Source organism: Echinops telfairi, unplaced genomic scaffold (assembly GCF_000313985.2).
Source record: "Echinops telfairi isolate 266 unplaced genomic scaffold, ASM31398v2 ScPeMD7_2;HRSCAF=8, whole genome shotgun sequence".
Taxonomy (NCBI): Eukaryota; Metazoa; Chordata; class Mammalia; order Afrosoricida; family Tenrecidae; genus Echinops; species Echinops telfairi.
In genome coordinates, this window is record NW_022103898.1 from 8290358 (window position 1) to 8306177 (window position 15820).

Here is a 15820-nt window from a genome sequence, read left to right on the forward strand (position 1 = left end):
AAAATGAGACCCCAAGTGGCCAGAATGCTTAAGTACTGGGCTGCAGAGAGAGGCCTGGGGGTCTACTTCCAAAAGACCGGACAAATTCACCGCTGTGAGCCCATTCTGACTCAAGGTGACTCTATGTAAGGTTTCCAAGGGCAGGGTCAGTGAATTGTCACATGGCTCTTCCAGCCAAAGTCCTTAACTCCCACCAAATAAACTTTTTTCCCTTGCGTGGGTCTGGGAAAAAACCTGATAGGATTCACCTGGAAGTAGTTGTGAAGAGGATTCCCTGGAGTCTCATCCTGCTGTGTATAAAACCAGCCCTCTGAGAAGCAGGGGTTGGGATCTCATGACCAGCAAGAACCATGAGTGGAGCTTGTTCTCTGGACCCGAGATCCCTGCACAGTGAGCATCCTGGATCCAGGTGACAGCTGTACCATCAGAGGAGCAGCAGCAGAACCAGGAGCCAGAGCAGGGCACAAAGTGAGGGGCTTCCAGACCTCGGAGCAGGTCAAGCTGAGGGCTTTTGTGCAGAAGCTGACTTGTGGAGTTGGGGGCCTCTGGGCACCTAATTAGGAAAGTTGAGCTTTCTGACCCACAGGAGCGGAATGCCTTCTGGCTGAGGCTTACCAGAGACAGGTGCCTCTGGCACGTAATTCACCGAGGTGGGTTTGCTGGCCCACAGGCTCAAGCACGAAGCCTTCGGGTTGAGGCTTACAGAGTGGTAAGCACTTTGGGCATGTATTAACAGACTCGATAGAACTTTATAACACATCCTGAGACACAACTCAACTGAACATTCCTCTGACATTACAACGCCACTCCCTTCATAAACCCTTTAATCGTGAATTCTGAGTTCTGAAAAGCCATTGCAATGGGTATTGGGCCGAGAGGTAAGAGAACACAAAGACAACGCAGGAAGGCTTTGTAAATACTTATGGGAGTCCAGAGCCTCATCTTCCTCCCGCAGAGCGGCTGGTGGCTTTGAACCACCAGCCCCAAGGTTCGCAGACCTAAGCTTACCTGACAGTGCCACCAAGGGTCTTTCAGAAAGATCGAAGCCACAGAAAACCCTCTGAAGCAGTTCCCCTCTGGCAGCAAGTGTGGCCATGACTTTCCAAATGTCTCATGGGAGCCTCACAGAATCCCCCCACCATCCCTCACTCTCAGGTGTACGGTTAGGGGGCTTTGCTCATCTGGCTCGAGACTGGCGAGAAAACTGTCTTCTTGGTCTTGGATTAAGGAAAAGTAGAACACCGTTGGAGAAGCCCTGGTGATGTAGTGGCTACGGGTTGGGCTGCAGTCGGCATGGTGGGCAGTTCAAAACCATTAGCAGCTCGAGGGAGACTGGGCTTTCTACCCACTTAAAGAGTTACAGTCTGAAACCCACCGGGGGTCCCTGAGTCGGCACTGACTCTGGCAGTGAGTGTGGTTTGGAGTACACGGTTAGAGCCAGGCAGACTGGTAAAATCCTCTTTCAAGTGGAGGCGAGGGTCTCCAGGCTGAAGACACATACCCAGGGTCACCCTTGGCTCAGACAGGACTAGACGGCAGACAGAGCCATTCTGGGTCTGGCCCCGGTTCAGACCCTGGCTCTGTGTGATCTTGGGGAAGTCATTTCTCCTCATCTAAAGGCAGGACTATTAATACGACCAGCCTCTTTGTATTCTTCTGTGAACACATCCTCGTGACAGGATGTTTCCGAGGGCCGTGGTGATCGAGCGGTGGAATCTGCGTCTTTTGTCCACAGTGAGATCCCGTGTCTAGCCAGAGCATCTCCTGGGCAGTCATCACTGTCAGTTGGTGGGGGCTTATGTGCTTCCACACTGAGAGGTTTTGGCAGAGCTTCCAGGTGCAGACAGACTAGGAAGGCAGGCCTGGTGATCTACTTCTGAAGATCAGCAATGGGAGGTCAGCAGTGGGAGCCGTGGGAACCACAAAGGTCTGATGTTTTTGACTGCTTGGTGCATGGGGGTCAGGTCTCTGAGAGCTTGGGCCCATACAAAGGTACCGACACTTGCAAAGCATTGAGAACTCTGCTTCCAGTGTGGCCCTGGGCTACCAGCTTCACGAGGGACTGACTGGGCAGAGATCCAAGGCCTCACCCAGCATGTGACACCCCCCCCCACCTCACATACACACACCCCAAGAGCCACTTGAATACACTTGAGTTCCAAGTATTGTTTTTAGAACTACCTCGGGACATACCGCAAGGCACCCTGGTGGTTGAGCAGGTGTGGGCTGCGAAACGCAGGGTTGGCAGTTCAAATCCACCAGCCGCTCTAAGGCTGAAAACAGAGGCTGTCTACACCTATGAAGAGCTGAGGTTCCACGCACCCTGCGGGATCTCGATGGCAGTAGACTGACAGGCTGGGGACATCGGTCCCAGCCATCGCCATCTCAGGGACCAGGTGGCCCTGCAGAGGCCTACGCACAGAGGCGGACAAAGGGCTGCCCACATAACGTTATCCTTTTCTACTTTATTACTTCAAATTAACAACCACAATAAAGCTCAAAAAAGCCCGATATTTACACAGGAAAAAAGTACAAAATTCCCCCAAAAGTTCTTCAGTATTTTTTTTTTCAGTTTTTTTAAATTACAAAGTAATAAAAAGCTTTGCTCTTTAATTAAAAAAAAAAAAGGAGAAGAAAACAAGGGGAAACAGAGGTAAATAAATTAGGAAACGGGAAGAAACAAACAAAAATAAAAACAGAGACTGGAGAGGAGGAGGAAGGACGGCCAGACCCCACACCTGGCCTGACCCCCGTGGCTCCTCCCCAGAGAGGCCAGCCGGGAAGGGGCCAGGCGACTGTCAAGACCTGGGAGTGAATTAACCCAAGAGCCGGAAGCTTCTGGAAGGGGTCTCCACAGACCGGGAATGGGTGTGAGGGGCTGTCACAGGCTGATGACAGTATGGGGGCAGTGGGGCGGTAAGCACCCTGAGTCTTCTCCTTCAGGGACCTGGAGGTCACTGCCTACCCCGTGTCCTTGTCTGGGGGAGAAACAGAAACGCCATCTGGCAGGTGTGTCTGGAGCACCTGCTGTCCAGGGGAACACAGGTCACAGACAGACACACACGCACCAGGACACCCGGCCGCTCCTGCCTCTCCACGGGCTTCGGAAGGTCTTCCTGGGGAGGTGTGGGAGGGCCCCAAAGGCTCAGGGGAGGGGTCCCTGGGAAAAGCTCAACATGGGGGGGTCGGCCACCGTCATCTTGGAGGGGGGCGGGCTGTGCTGTGTCCTGGGGCTCTGGGCTCACCGACGTCCGGTGGGATGAAGCCCGCTGCCCTCTACCACCCACCCAGACCCCCTCCTTGGGGCCTGGTCCGCAGGCCCCTCCCGATGGCCCGGAGCGCCGCTGCATCTTCAACACCGAGAGCTTCCCATCCAGCTGGGGCCCCAGTGGAGGCCAGGCCGGGGTGGGGGTGGGGCCTTGGCATGTGGCACGTGCAGCCTGGCATCGAGGGAGCGTTTGGCAGCCTGAAGGTTGGGGTGGCGGGGAACGCAGGGGAGAGTCCTCTGTGGGGAAGGCACCCCATCTCTGAGCCGTTGGCAAAAATGAAAATAATCAAAGGAAATCCATCGCGGGGTTGGTGCTGGGTGTTTTCTTCTTGTGTTATTTTCCCCCCATCTCTTTTGTTTGTTTTTAAAACAAAAATACAGTGAAGACACTAGGAGAAAGGCAAAAAAGGAGTGAGATCAGGTGCCAGATGGCATCTGGCCACCTCCCCCACCCCAACCCCCCTGCAGCTCACGCCACTTGTCCTTCCGGGCCCCCGAGCCTGGCTCAAGGCCCAGCCCACAGCCAGTGCGCGGACATGGACTCCCTGTCCCTGTTGTCCTCTCAGGGAGAGGTGACTCCTCCCACCCCTGCCCGCCCTGCCCTGGGCCTGCGCACTGCTCAGGGGAGCCTGGGTCGTGTCCCAGCTCTGCTGGGGGAAAGTATCTCTACAAGGCAAACCGCCCGCACGGTGTCCTGCTGTGAGCCCAGGCCCTGACATGGACCCTCAGCCTGCCAGGAGTCCAGGCTGAGCTTCAGGCAAGCCAGGCCTCCCTCCCGGGCTGCTCGGGCCTGTCCTGAGGGTTGACAGCGAGAAGCCTGCTCGAAAGCCCAAGACTGGGAGCTGTCACGCTCGGCAGGGCCCTGGAGGCCAAGCAGGGGCCCCTGGTCCTGCCTCTTCAAAGAGCAATTTCTCAGATTATGTTACGGTGGTGGGGAAGGGAGGGCAGTTTTCCAAGAGAAATGGCCCTGGGCGGGCCAGGCCAGGGCTGACGCCTCCATGGCAGGACCGGAGGTCTTTAGCTCCCCTGAGGCCCGTGGGCTTGGGGGCTGCCCAGTTCCACCCACCTGTCCCACACGGCTTCCTGCTGGGCTGAGCCTTCTGCTAATACTCACTCACCTAAGCAAACACTGTGTGGAGGTGGCCTCTCCTCACTTCCCCAGGTGGTCAAATGGCACGCTTGTCTTCGGGGAGGGGACACGAGGGAGGGAGGAATAACAGGTTAAGTGGCTGACGGTGATGGTTTGGCTGATCTCATCCCACTGTGAAGCCCCCACCAAGCCCCTGAGCCAGCGGACAGGTTCGGAGATCTCCTGGACCCAGAGGACCTCTACCCTGGAGGTCAGGAGTACAGGGCCCAGAGATGGCCGTGACCACTGCTGGCACCTGCAAGCCATCGGCCCCTGGGCTCCACTTCCGGATCCGGATGCCCAGACTCCCAGCTCTCCGCCACCCTGCGGAGTGGGAGGGGGGAACCAGGGCAGATGGCCCTGTGTGCCTGTCAGCACACCTGCTCTGGGCCACATGACCCCCCCCCCCAACTTTCCTACATCAAACATGGCAGCCAAGTGGGGTCAGGGAACTAAGTCCTGCACTCTTATCTATGCTGACTGGGGCCCCCAGGGACTTCCTGCCAATGGGTGCAGTAAGTATCTCTTCCAAGGCCCCTGGCATCCATCCAGGATAGCCTGGGATCCCATGCACTCCCTCGCTTAGTGATGAGACCCCAGGAGGTTACATACCACCCAGGGCTTCCCCAGCACAAAGGGATGACTAGAGGATACTACCAACTCAGAGGCCAGGAAGGACAAAGCGAACCCGGGTGGGACTTGGGATTGGGGGAGGACGGGCCGGGTCTGGGATGCAGGCGCTCACCTGTGAAGCTGAAATCCGGGAGACCTCTTGCCGCCCAGTGAGGTCGGAGGACGAGACGTTGGCAGGAGCACCCCTGTGTAGCCTCATACTCACCTTCCTCTCCCTGTCGACCCGCGAGATCGCTCTGGGAGAAGTATTGCCTGCAGGACAACGGGAGGCCAGCCTCAGCCCCAGTCTTCAGCCTCAGCCCCAGCCCCCAGTCTCAACCCTCAATCTCAGCCCACCACCCCTGCTCTCACCAGCTTGCTGGATGCGGGAGGCTGGGGTCGAGCTCACGGGTTCGGCGGCACTGCGGAGCCGGTTGGCAGTGGCCCCTGTGGGGGGGCCAGGGGGCAGGGCTCGGGTGGCGGACCCCCGCAGCTGCCCCATCCTCTCCTCGCGCTCGTGTTCTCGCCGCTCCCGGTCCATGTCCTCGGGGTTCCGGGCTGCACCCTGTGGGACCGGAGAGAAGATATGGCTTCAACTCTGAGGCCAGGGTGCTGGGGACTCACAGTCCTGCAGGGCAGGGCAGCATCTCAGAGACCCTTGCCACCGAACCCCCACAGACCAGGAAAACAAGCCCCACAAGGCCTGGAAATGACCCAGGATCACACACACAGCTTAGAGAAAGCCACACCACCTCCCGAGAAGGCAGGGCGGCTGAGGGCCCTAGGAGGGCCCAGGACACTGAGCAGGGCGGGGCCCTGGGCCCCTTGAAGCTTTCAAACCCAGCAAGGCACGTGTTCAGAGGGCCACCGGCCGAGAGACCAGCAAGGTTGGGAGAGGACACCGCCCCCAGTTAGAAAGCTCACTGGAGGCAGGGTCCAGCCTTGATCCAGGTCTCCTGCGGCCCTGACGAGAGCCCTGCCCCCAGCCCAGGGCTGTCCTTTCCACTCTGAGATGCACAGCCCCTGCCAGGTGGGAGCTCAGGGAGCCAGAGCAGAAATAGGGCTAGAGGCCGCCATGGAAGAGAAAGAGCGGGCGTCCCGAGCCCTGGGGCTGCCCTCCAGAAGTTCAGAGAGAAGAGGTGCAGGAGGGCACCTGGTGGGTTACCTAGTTGGTCCTGGGGCCATCCACGGGGAAGGGCAGGGGGCTGCATCTGTGGAGGAGAGAGCTGTGGGCTGAGTGGTTGGCCCGCCCCTTGCTGCCCCTGGAGCGCTGCCGACCCCTCCTCTCAGCAACTCTGGGATCAGCCTGATCCCTGAATGTGAGCCAGAAGGTGGGACCCAGAGAGGACTGGTGACCTGCCCGGGGTCACACAGGGCACAGCTCAGGGGCGGAGCTGAAATCTGATCTCAGGCCTGTGTCCCAGGACCCACTCTGCACCCCTGGCTGGCTCGGTTCAAAGACCTGTCCTGGGGTGGGGGGTACTCCTGCGTAGGCCATGCCCCTCATCCTGGTCCATCCACCCAGTGCCTTGTCCAGGCAGGCCCCGGCACTGCCAGGGCTCCCTGCTACCCTCCCACACCACTCACAGTCACAGGCTGACGTGAGCAAGTTCCCACTTCTCAGCTGGGGAAACGGGGGCGCAGTGACTCGCTCAAAGGTGGCACACTCTGGGACCAGCAATGGAGGGGAAGGCTTTGGCAGTTTGCTGCTTGGCCCCTCCCCACACACCCCGCGGCACCTCAAAAACCACACACCACAGCGCCTTCTCGGCCTTTATTTGCCAACAAATGTAAAAGAGCAGCATAGTCACACTGTGCGCTCCCCCTCCCCCAGTGCCGCGTGGCTCCTTCCTCGGCTGGGCTCACTTCCTCCTGGCTGGCCTGAGGGATCTGGAAACAGTGGCTCCAGGCTCCCACTCCTGAGACGCCATGCACCCTGGGGTGCTGCTCCAGGACGGCAGCTCTCCAACAGGGTCCTTTCCAGGGAGGGTTTGCAGCTCCAGGTCCCCCAAGGAGACCTGTCCGAGGAAAGGCACTTTCTGCGACAGTGCCTGGTCACAGGGTGAGGGCGTGGAAGCTTCTCCTAGAGGCTCCTTTAGTCAAGACGCTCACGGTTTGGTCCAGAGAAGAAGGCTGCTGGCGGATTGGCCCAGCTTCTGACTTGAGGGTCTGTCCCCACCCAGGAAGGTGGTCAGAGTGCCTGGCCCGGCTTGAAAGAACCCGGTCTTGTTGGTGCACAGTCCCAGGTGAGGTCCTTCGAGCTGTGTTCTAGAATGTTCTGCGATCACATGAGGGCCCATCTCCTGGAGCTGAGGACCACTTGGGGAATCTGAGGACTTGAGCCGTGGCGGCGAATGTGACCAAAGAGCTTTATTTCCCAGGCCATTTGTGTTCACTCATTCCAGTAGCCTCCAGTAGCCAGTGGCTGCCATAGCGGACAGCTAAAACTCTGCACGCATGGGTGTCTATGGCGAGGAGCTGTTGTGCCTGGGCCCTTGGCCTCACTTCCACCCCCACCCTGCCCCCAGCAGGGGGGCAACAGAAGCCTCCTCTGAGGTCCTTGGGCTGTGGAACCCCTGCTGTGTGTGCCAGGTCCCTCCCAGTTGGTATCCTGGAGAGCCAGCCTCGGTCCTGAGCGTCCTCGGCTGATGGCAGCGCCAGGCAAGGAGGGCCACACCAGGGTACAGCAGCGACTTTAATGGGTTCCGGTGCAGTACAGGGGCTGCCAGCTGGGCCTAGCTGGGGAGCCTTCTCCCGACGCCTGTGCCCCTCAGGACCCTCCAGGGTGATGGCTGTCACCGCTCCTCCAGCTGTCCAGGCCCTCAGGACACTTCATCGCCCTCCGGCCTTCTTCTCCAGCCACGCCCACTCCACAGCACGCTGCCTTTCGGGTGCCCGGTCACCACCCCCACCCCATGGGACACCTCCTTGGCATCTGGCACTTGGTGACATCAGGACTGGGTCCCGGGGTCCAGACTACAGGCCAATAGCTTTGGGGGGGCAGCTCCTCCAGCTCCTCCGCCTCCTCCATGAGCCTATCTGGGGGGGCCTGGGTGCCCAGGGGCGCCGGGCACCTGGAAGGGACAAAGACAGCGCACAGGTCTCAGCCTCCTGGGCTCACCCAGCCAAGGGCCAAGTCGTGGAAAGGCTAGGCTTTGGAGGGGGGTCCTTACCAGTATTCGGGTGGGTTCGTGGGCCCAGCGCAGGGACGGGGGCGGGGGGAGGGTGGTGCAATGGCTTCACTGTCACGGGGCTGAGCCCGGCTCGGAGAAGCCCCCTTTTCCAGAAGAGATTTGAAACAAGACATACGGACGATGTCACAGCCTCCAGAGCCAGGCACAGCTGGCCAGCGACGCCCCCCACCCCCCAATATACCCTGACCACCAGGACCCTTAAAAGAGGGAAAGCGAATGGCTGCCGAGCAGGACCCAAGGTCCCATGACCAGGACGAAAGACACCAGCATGGAAGGGTCCAAGCTGGCTGGGGGGTGCCCGGCGAGGGGGGCAGCCTGGGAGGCGCACAGCAGGACGAACAGAAGGGTGTAGGTGACGATCAGGGCAGCAGGGAGGCTCGCCATTGTCACCCACTCCCTGCCAAGGGTACCTAGGAGGGACCTGATGCCCATCCAGGAGAGGCTCACCCTGCTGCAAGATGGGGGGTGCCCACGGCCAGCACCGATGAATGAGGCGGAGAGGTGGCTGGGGGGCGTTGGGACCCCTGCCAGGTCGCTCGCACCGTCTAGCTCATAGCTGCCGCTGCTCGGGAGCCCCGCCCGCCACCGGGTCACTCTGACCTTCTGAGTCAGGGTCTGCCCTGTCCAGCCCCCCAAGCCCGCCTTGGCCGCCGGGGGACTCACGAATTTGAGCATGTTCCAGTCGAAGACGTAGTCGTAGGAGAAGCCCTGCCGGTGGAAGAGGTTTCGGAAGAGCTGGCGCAGGTACGAGTAGTCGGGCTTGTCGTCGAACCGCAGGGAGCGGCAGAAGTTGAGGTATGTGGAGAACTCGGCTGGCGGGGAGACAGGGAGACCATGGCGAGGTCACGCTCCCATGCACCCCAGCAGCCGGGGTTGTCCTACCCTGCCCACTGTCCCTGCAAAAACTTTCCGTCCAATGGGGGGGGGGGGGCAGGGGCCAGATGAAGGTGGGCTAGAACGAGGGGACCCAAGGTGACGAGCAGAGCCACTGGAGGTGTGATGGCAGCCCGCCCGGGGGACCAGTAGACAAAGAGTCGCCGGCCTCTTCCCGTAAGCTGGCTCTGAAGGAGCAATGCTCATGACTCCCCCCTTGCTCTGTGGAACCTTTGGGGCCCTGGGGGTGTTGCAGGTGGGTGGCTGTGCGACCAGAAGCCCACGGGACGCCTCTCAAGAACCAGGACAGGAGGAAGCACATTCACTTCTCTCTCAAAGACCCAGAGAGCTTGGCGGGCAGGAGCTGAGGAGCTGGCGGGAGGCCCTGGGAGACCAGGCGGAGTGGGTTGGAGGAGACTGAGCTCCACAGCCCAACGGGGGAGTGTCTGTGCATGCTCCCTGGACCTGCCCAAGGCATTGTGGGACCCTCCTCTTCCCCAGGGCGGGCCCTGCCCCTCGCGCAGACTCACAGGGGTAACCTTTGCACAGGGCCTCGATGGGCGTGGACATCTTCTTCTCGCTGATGCGTTCGTACTTCTGGCGCTTGGTGGCGGCCTTGAGGCCCTGCCAGGGCAGGGAGCCCAGGTTGAAGTACATGAGCACGTAGCCCAGGCTCTCCAGGTCATCCCGGCGGCTCTGCTCTGTAGAGGAGGGGGAGGAGCGGGGTGAGGCCGAGGGCCTGGACAGATGCCTTGATGCCCTTCCCGGAGGAGGGTGTGATAGCTAAGGTTTACTGTGCCAACCTGGCCAATGAGCACTTGTGGGGTTAACTGAAGGGCGGAGAGATAAATGGCTCAGTGAGCCTCGCCTGGCTGGTCTTTTGTTCTCTGGTGGTTGGACCGGTGTGCAGCTGCCCTGGCTAGTTCTCTGCCTCAGCTGGCAAGGCTCACTTCCTGCGAGACATCCCTAAGGAGAAGCCACACAGACCTACGCTGATGCAGCCCTGGGTGCTGGAGCAGCCGCGTGGAGATGCCTGCCTGCCGCTGAGATGCTTACACAACCACTGGATTCAAAGACTTTCTACCCACTGGTCTGTGATCGTCCTACATTCGGCGCCATTGCATGTGTTTTGTGAGTTTGAGGAGGACTCTGTAGATTGGTGTCGGACATATGGGCTAATGTTGGACTCGCAGGCTTGGACTGGACTGGGTTGGGATGCTTTCTTAATGTACACTTTATATAAAACTCTCTCTCTCATACACATAAGTTTCTGTAGATTTGTTTCTCTGGTCTACCTGGACTAACTTGAGGGGACACACCCGCTTCAGGCCCCCTGACCACACGGCAGCCCTGGCTTTAGCAGAGAAGGGGCTTCGGGCTCCAGATCTCTCTAGTCAACCAGCCCAGGCCTCTACCCCACTCAGCAACTCTGCAACCAGGGCCCTCCTCGCCCGGCCGGCCTGGGGTCAGAACAGCATAACCTTAAGCCCCCTGGGTGACCCACTCAAAGCCGCCCGACCTCATGCCTGTGCCAAGGGCATGCCCAGATCCCTCCCAAGGCTGCTGGAAGGCAGCGGTCAGGCCCCTGGGGCTGACCCATGGACACAGGTCTCGGCTGGGGCAGGGGGCTCTCAGAGGGAGGGGCCCCTGGGGGCATGGCCAGAAGCAGCCGCCTGGCACGCACCGATGCCCAAGTGGGTGTTGATGGAGGCATAGCGGGCCGTGCCCGTCAGGTTCTTGTTTTCCCGGTAAGGGATGTGCTGGTGGGTGCGGGCGTCCCGGTACTTCTTGGCCAGGCCGAAGTCGATGATGTAGACCAGGTTGCCCTTCTTGCCCAGCCCCATGAGGAAGTTGTCCGGCTTGACGTCCCGGTGGATGAAGTTCTTGGAGTGGATGTACTCGATGCGGCTGATCTGCGGGATGGCAGAGACACTCAGCAAGCGGGAGACAGGGGGCCCCAACGGGGTGGAGTGGGCTGGGCTGGGGGCTGGGGGAGCAGGCCCCATCCTAGAAAACCCACACGGGGTCCTCGCTCTGGGCTGGGGAGGAGAAAATCTGTCTCTGGACTAGGCATGGAAATGTCACAGGAAGGGGCTTCCTGGAGGAGGTGACATCTGAGATGGGTCCTAGGGAGGAGTTGGCCAAGTCTGCACGGGAATGTGTACGCATGCACGTGAGAGGATGGAGGGAGGATGAGCAGAGAGAAAGGTCGGAAGGCTGACGCTGGCCAGCCCCAGACACACAGCTGGGCAAGGAAGCCGGGGGCTGCTGCGGGACCTCTGCCCGCCCCTGGGATACAGGGAGCTGGAGTTAGGGGGAGCTCTGGAGGGAGGGCGGGGGTGACTCAACCCAGGCTCGGTTGAATCTACAAGACTTGTCTCCTGGCCACCAAAGGACAACGAAGTCAGGTGGACACCACACCCCTTCTCTGGGTTGTTGGGAGCTGGGAGGCAGGCAGGAGGGCTGGGACAGTGAAGGCTGAGCCGCCCAGAGGTCACCAGGCGGGGGGTGGCTGGTGGGGCTCACCATCTGGTCGGCCAGCAGCAGCACCGTCTTGAGGCTGAACTTGCGGGAGCAGAAGTTAAACAGGTCCTCCAGGCTGGGCCCCAGCAGCTCCATCACCATGACGTTGTAGTCGCCCTCGGCACCACACCACTTGATGGACGGGATCCCCACTGGGGGCCAAGCAGGGGGCTCCATCAGGGGATGCCCAGCCCAGCCCTCAGACTGCCCACCCTCCTGCTGCCCTTGAGAACGACCAACCGACAGGCAGGCGTGCGCACACACACGGCCCCTCGCTGCCCCCTCACCTCCTCCCTGCATCATCTTGTAGAACTTGCTCTCGATGTGCAGCTGGGGGTGCTTTGTCTTCACACACTCCAGCTTGATGGCCACCTCTTCCCCGGATGCAATGTTGGCGCCTGCCCGTGGGGGAAGCCGAGAGGGACCAGGGTGTCAGCCTTGGCTGGCAGCCCCCAATAAGGGACAAAACTGAAGCTGCCCGGCCTAAGTTGGAAGGGGGGCGGAGCGAGGCTGGGGCACAAGCAGCCTGGTGGAGATGGGGTGTTGCATCCTCGGGGCCAACCCTGTGCGGCGGGGCAAGACCCGACAACTGTGGACCCCACGGTTAGCAGGAGGCTTGGCGGATGACCTAAAGGTTGCTGGTTCTGGTCCACCCAGAGGGCAGCAAAGGCCTTCACCCCCACTTTACAGATGCGAGGACAGAGACACAGGCCTCCCCGTCTAGGGAGGAGGGGTCTGGTGGCATCTCCGCTTCTTCCCTCCCGCACCCCGGCTTCTCACCTGCAGCCCTGGGGACTCTGCATAAAGAAATGCCTTCCCGCAAAGCCCAGCCCAGTGTTCAGGAAGTCACAACAGCACCTGCTCCCTTGCCTCAGTTTCCCCAGTGAGCAGAACTGGTCTGAGCGACAGGGAGTCTCCTCCTTAGGGCCAGAAGCCACTCTGGCTCCAGTGATTGAAGTAGGGTGGTGCTAAGGAGGGAGCCTTGGTGGTGCAGCGGGGCAAGGGCTCGGCTGCCACCCCAAAGGCTGGTGGTTTGAGCCCACCAGCCGCTCTGCAGGAGAAATACAAGGCACACCTGCAACCTGTAGAGATTTACAGTCTCGGATCCCCTGCACACAGTGCTACTCGGTCCGACAGGGTCACTGGGAGTCGGAACCGAGCGGACGGCAGTGGGTTGGGTTTGGCTCGGTCCAAGGGACCTCACAGGCAGGACAGGAAATCCAGGAAGAGCTATAACTCAGTAAGAATTCAGGATGAAGCCGGCACCTCAAGTCGGGGGAAGATGGAACTAAACTATAAATGTCGCTGGAGCAACTGGGTACCATCTGGGGGAAAGAGACACAGCACCGTCCCTCACACCACGCTCTGGGAAAGTCTCAAGCCAGCAAAGCCTCTGTGTTTAACCAAGGAGAAAGAAAAGCAGACGTGTAGTAGCCTGAGTTGCGTCCCACCCCCATCCCAATAGATGGCCACTTGGCTGGACCATGATTCTCGGTGGTCTGGCAGCTGTGTGATGATACCGTTATCCTCCAAGATGGGATCTGCTGTGATCTGCCCATCAGTGGGCAAAGGATCAGGGGCCAGGTGGGATGGCACACCCTTACTTGGGCAGGTCACTGCCCTGATCCACGCATGAGGAGCTTCCCTGAGGGGTGGACCCTGTCACCTTGCATCTTACAAGAGGGAAACAGGACACAGTGACCAGAGAGAGACTCAGAAAGAAGAGCCGGATGAAGCATGTCCTTTCGACCCCAGGGTCCCTGTGGTGAGAACCTCCTAGACTCGGGGGAAGACGAAGACACAGGGAGATTCCCAGGGATGCCGGGGCCCACAGGTGCTGAAAGCAGACAAAGACCCTTCTCCGGAGCCGACAGAGGGTGGAAGCCTTCCCTGGGTGGTATGTGGAACAGCAGTGCCGAGGACCTCAGTGCGGGTAGAACCACTCTGAAAACCAGTATGATGTTTATCTTGTGACTTCGAACACTCGTAGGCCCAGCCTAGACCTCACCCAGGTACAGTCCCTCAGAAGTGCACGTGCACTGGGCCAAATGGATGGGGGACCCTGTCGAAGGTGATGCAGTCACGTAATGGGGTGCTACAGGGCAGCAAGCAGGACCGGACCTGGAGGTGGGCCTCACTCAGCCACGCAGGCAACTCCAGGATATTAACACAGCACAGACCAGAGCCAGAGCCAGAGCACACGAGCCAGAAGGCGGCCTGCTGGATTCGAAGCCCCTGTCAGCAAAACTCGGTGACCGTGGGGCTGATCCTGACTCCTGGCGCCGCCGCTGTGTTCCAGGAGGCTCTCAGGGGCTGGGTTTTGGGAAGCAAACTGCCAGGCATTTTCTCTGAAGGGCCTCCGGGTGGGTTTGAACCTCCAACCTTTAACCAGAAACCAAACAACACACGCATATCCCTTGAGTGGGCTCTGACACATCTTGAACGCGAACATTCAGCTCTGTGAATATAACTTAGGACTGTGAGTAAAAGTCTCTTAGCGAGGCCCTGGGGAAGGAAGAGGAGCTTGGATGCTGAGTTAGTTAATTGTGCCAGCCTGGCCGATAATCACATGTGGTGCTGGTTGAAAGGCGGAGGGATAGATGGGTGGTGAAGCCTCGCCTTTCTAGTTCTCAGGTCTCTTGTTTTGTGATGGTCGCATCAGGGTGCAGCTGCCTTAGCAGTTCCCTGCTTCAGCTTGCAAGATTGACTTCCTACAAGACATCCCCAAGGAGAAGCCACATGGACCTATCCCGATGCAGCCCTGGGTGCTGGAGCAGCCGTGTGGAGACCCCTGCTAGTGCTGAGATGCTTGTTCGTTCACTGACTCAGCTTTCCTCCTGCAGTCAGCGTCATTGCCTCTGTTTTGTGAGGTGGAAGACTTTGTGGACTAGTGTTGGGTTAATGGGTTAATGTTGGACTTGCGGGCTTGGGCAGCATTTGGGTTGGGATGTTTTCATGATGCACCTTTTCTTTACATAAAACTCTCTCTTATACATGAGTCGCTGTGGATTTGTTTCTCCAAAGTACCTAGACTATTACAGATGCTAACGGAAAGGTTGGTGATTCAAACCCAGCAGCTACTCTGTGGGGGAAAAAAGAGGCCCTCTGCTTCGGTACAAGCCGTGGAAGCCCCGTGGGGCAGTGTGAATCTGTGCTATGGGGCCACGCCGGCTGTGATCCAAAAGGGGGGCAGTTCCAAGCCACCTGCTGCTCCTTGGGAGAAAGATGGGACTTTCTACTCACGTCAACAGTTACAGTCTCGGAAGCGCTGGGGCCGTTTTACCCTGTCCTGCATGTCGCTGTGAGTCAGCATCGACTGGGTGGTTGTGAGCTTTGTTTGAGTTTTTACAGGGTTGCTCTGAATTGGAACAAATTTGGTGGCAATGGGATTTTGGGTGTAAAGCCAAGGAATACATCCAAAAGTCAGATTATAGCTACCCGTGGGTGAGAGAGGCAGGGGTGGGGCAGGGGAGGGACACCTGGGGGCCTTCTACCTCCCTGACAAGCATGCCCTCCTTCTTCAAAGTCAATAGTGGGAGGGGCAGGGATGCCTTAAAAGCAGGCCCGTGGGGAGGGAAGGGGGGATGGGGATGGAAAGCAGCTGACACCGAGGGCTCAACAGAAAATAAATGTCTAGAAAAGAATGATGGCAACATATGTAAAATGTGCTTGATACAATGGATGTATGGATTGTTACAAGATCTGTAAGAGCCCTCAATAAAATGTTTTTTTGTTTCGTTTTCTTTAAAAAAATGCAGGCGGTGTCTTATATCTCTTCTTTTGTACTCACTCAGCTCTCAAACTCGCTGCCATGCAATTGATTCCCCGTGGGGCAGAGTAGAACTTCCCCTTGTGGGTTTCCGAGATTAACTTTTTGTTTTAAAGATCACTTTATTAGAGGCTCTTGTAACAATCCACACATAAATTGTATCAAGCCTAGTTGTACATACGTTGCCATCATCCTTCCCTGAACACTTACTTTCCACTTGAATCTTTGATATCAGTTCCTCTTTTTTCCCTCCCTCCCCCAGACTAACTCTTGATGGGCGCTGAAAGCCCCTTCTCTCTCCAGGTCCGCTCGGCAGTGGGTGGAAAACGGAACCAATGAGACCGTGGGGGCTCTGAGGCTCTCCATCCCCGACTTAAACCCACACAAGGGTCCCTTCTCACACGCTCCCACACGGCAGTAACTCGGGAAACAGAGTCAGAAGCAACACCCCC

At 58.8% G+C, this 15820-nt stretch overlaps 1 protein-coding gene across 3 annotated transcripts in view; it reads right to left on the reverse strand.

Annotated features, from left to right (window-relative positions):
- Positions 1-2445: 2445 nt before the first annotated feature.
- Positions 2446-15820, reverse strand: part of LOC101639185 (casein kinase I) — a 24309-nt gene continuing 10934 nt past the window's right edge. For 2 of the 3 annotated variants that reach the window (XM_004700251.3, XM_045291073.1), the window contains exons 3-11: positions 11887-11997; positions 11603-11751; positions 10761-10989; positions 9607-9777; positions 8867-9015; positions 5382-5574; positions 5143-5282; positions 4387-4451; positions 2446-3657 (exon numbers count right to left, since the gene is read on the reverse strand). In XM_004700251.3, coding sequence (XP_004700308.1) covers positions 4419-4451; positions 5143-5282; positions 5382-5574; positions 8867-9015; positions 9607-9777; positions 10761-10989; positions 11603-11751; positions 11887-11997 — 1175 coding nt within the window. In that variant the 3' untranslated portion in view covers positions 2446-3657; positions 4387-4418. Of the gene's footprint in view, positions 3658-4386; positions 4452-5142; positions 5283-5381; positions 5575-5620; positions 6221-8866; positions 9016-9606; positions 9778-10760; positions 10990-11602; positions 11752-11886; positions 11998-15820 lie in introns of those variants that run through there. The other variant, XM_030885954.2, reaches the window with a different exon arrangement.